Here is a 1965-nt window from a genome sequence, read left to right on the forward strand (position 1 = left end):
TTCAAAATTCTATTATATATCTATCTATCTATACTGAATGTAACTGGTGCAAAGTCGTAGTGTTTTTAAAATTAGTGAATGTGTTGAGACTGTCTGTGAAGTAAATGGCAAAAACTGTCAAAACACAATGCGTTTATAGTCTTAAATATGAGCTGGTTCATGATGTCTGGTCGACTTTATTCTGCTCTCATTCTTCTCTCTACAGTAATGGACGTCACAGACATCATCACGGGGAAGATGGACGACGAGGACAAGCAACACTTCATTCCCTTCCAGCCGTGAGTACGACTTCATAACATCAACGCAACAGCTTTTATGATAGCAATAACATAACATTAGAAAAAGGACTTGACCTTCAGTTAAGTGCGCGAAACACTTGCCTGTCAGGCAGATCAGAAGGTAGTTTGTGAGATGTTGTGTAGTCGTGCATATGAATGCTAATTTACATGCAAGTTGGTGTTTGTCTGTTTTTCTGATTGCTGCTGTATCATCTCAACACTCTGTGTATGTACTCATTAAAGACGGCAGTACACAAACTCGCTCTCGTTCTGCTGAAGGGTCATGCGTGCCTCAGTCACTCCCTCATTCATTCTGTCACTCAGTAAGACTACACTTCAGTCTTTCTCTGCTTTGCCGCTCTCACAGCCCAGCCGGGTCGCTCAGAGGAGTACTGTGGGGTATTGTATTTTGCGTTGTAGCAGATTATTGGTACCTCGGATTACAGTAGCCCTGGTCCAAAGCCTGGTGAACTGTCTTGCTGTCCACTGCCGCCTACATAGGCAGCTAGCTTTTAAGGCAGCATCATAACTGAAACATGCGTGTGTGACTGATTTGAATGCTTATCATAGGCAGCGAAAAATAGAAAGTCAACAAATGATGATAATGATGAGGGGGAAAAAGGGGTGGAAATTATCAATAATTAAAAAAAAAAAAAAAAAAAAATTAAATTTTATAAACAATAATACTTTTAGTTAATAATAAAATATTTTTCATAATTACAACATAATAATAAACAATGAATAACACATAATAGTGATATGTTTAAAACTATATATTATGATATTGAAAAGATATCTTAAAAATGTCATTATTATTATTGATAATAATAATAATAATAAACCCTATATAACATGCATAAAATGTTTTATGTACCATATATGTGTCTGTGTGTGTGTATAGAACCAAATATGAAGTGTGTAAAATAAATTGTCTTGATAATTGACTTGATATAAGAAAATTATTATTTTTTTGCAAAACATGTATGATTTCATATAATGTAACATTCATATAAAATGTAATATTTCCAAAATTGAATTATGTACTATAATTACTTAGCTTTATAATTGCTCTGATTACTGTTATAATTCAGTATCAAGCATCTGTAGTGGCTGTGGTGATTCTTTTTATTATTATTATGAAGGCAGCTCTGTAGGTTTTGTGGCTTCATCTGTGTTTGGGTGAGATGAGGGTCATTTCTGAAATTACAGCATCTCTCTGTGTCTCTCCTGTCACCCATCCCGCATTACTGTTTGCTAACAAAATGGCTTTTGTCCCTGTCATGGTATCTGTATCACTGTTTGGTGTCTTCCCTCTCTCTCCCTCTCGCTTTCTTCATCCATTTCTTTTTTTTTTTTTCTCTTTTCCTTCTGCTCATGTCCACTCTTATCTGGCTCTCTGTGGCTTCTCTCTTTCTCTTCCTTCTCTCTCTCTCTCTTCTCCCCGTTGGCTTGTTGCCTGTCGCGTGTGAACTCCAGGCTAGCGTTGGATGACGCCATTCGCCACAGGCAGCTGAACATCTCCCGTTTTTCACCCAGGGTGGCGGGCGAGAACGACTTCCTCCAGACCGTCATCAACAAGGTCATTGCCGCTAAAGAGGTCAATCACAAAGGTCAAGGTAAAGCTCGCTAGGGTCACCTTTCATCTCCACAGCTTTTCAGCACTTAAAAAAAAATATATTATATATAT

General features: G+C 37.5%; 1 protein-coding gene across 1 annotated transcript in view; it reads left to right on the top strand.

Moving 5' to 3' along the window:
- Positions 1 to 1965, top strand: part of LOC122355354 (dedicator of cytokinesis protein 1-like) — a 61773-nt gene that overhangs the window by 12525 nt on the left and 47283 nt on the right. Inside the window, exons 12-13 of the mRNA XM_043253523.1 lie at positions 206 to 278; positions 1755 to 1894. Of these exons, the coding sequence (XP_043109458.1) occupies positions 206 to 278; positions 1755 to 1894 (213 nt within the window). The remainder of the gene's footprint in view (positions 1 to 205; positions 279 to 1754; positions 1895 to 1965) is intronic.

The sequence above is a fragment of the Puntigrus tetrazona genome, chromosome 12 (assembly GCF_018831695.1).
Source record: "Puntigrus tetrazona isolate hp1 chromosome 12, ASM1883169v1, whole genome shotgun sequence".
Taxonomy (NCBI): domain Eukaryota; kingdom Metazoa; phylum Chordata; class Actinopteri; order Cypriniformes; family Cyprinidae; genus Puntigrus; species Puntigrus tetrazona.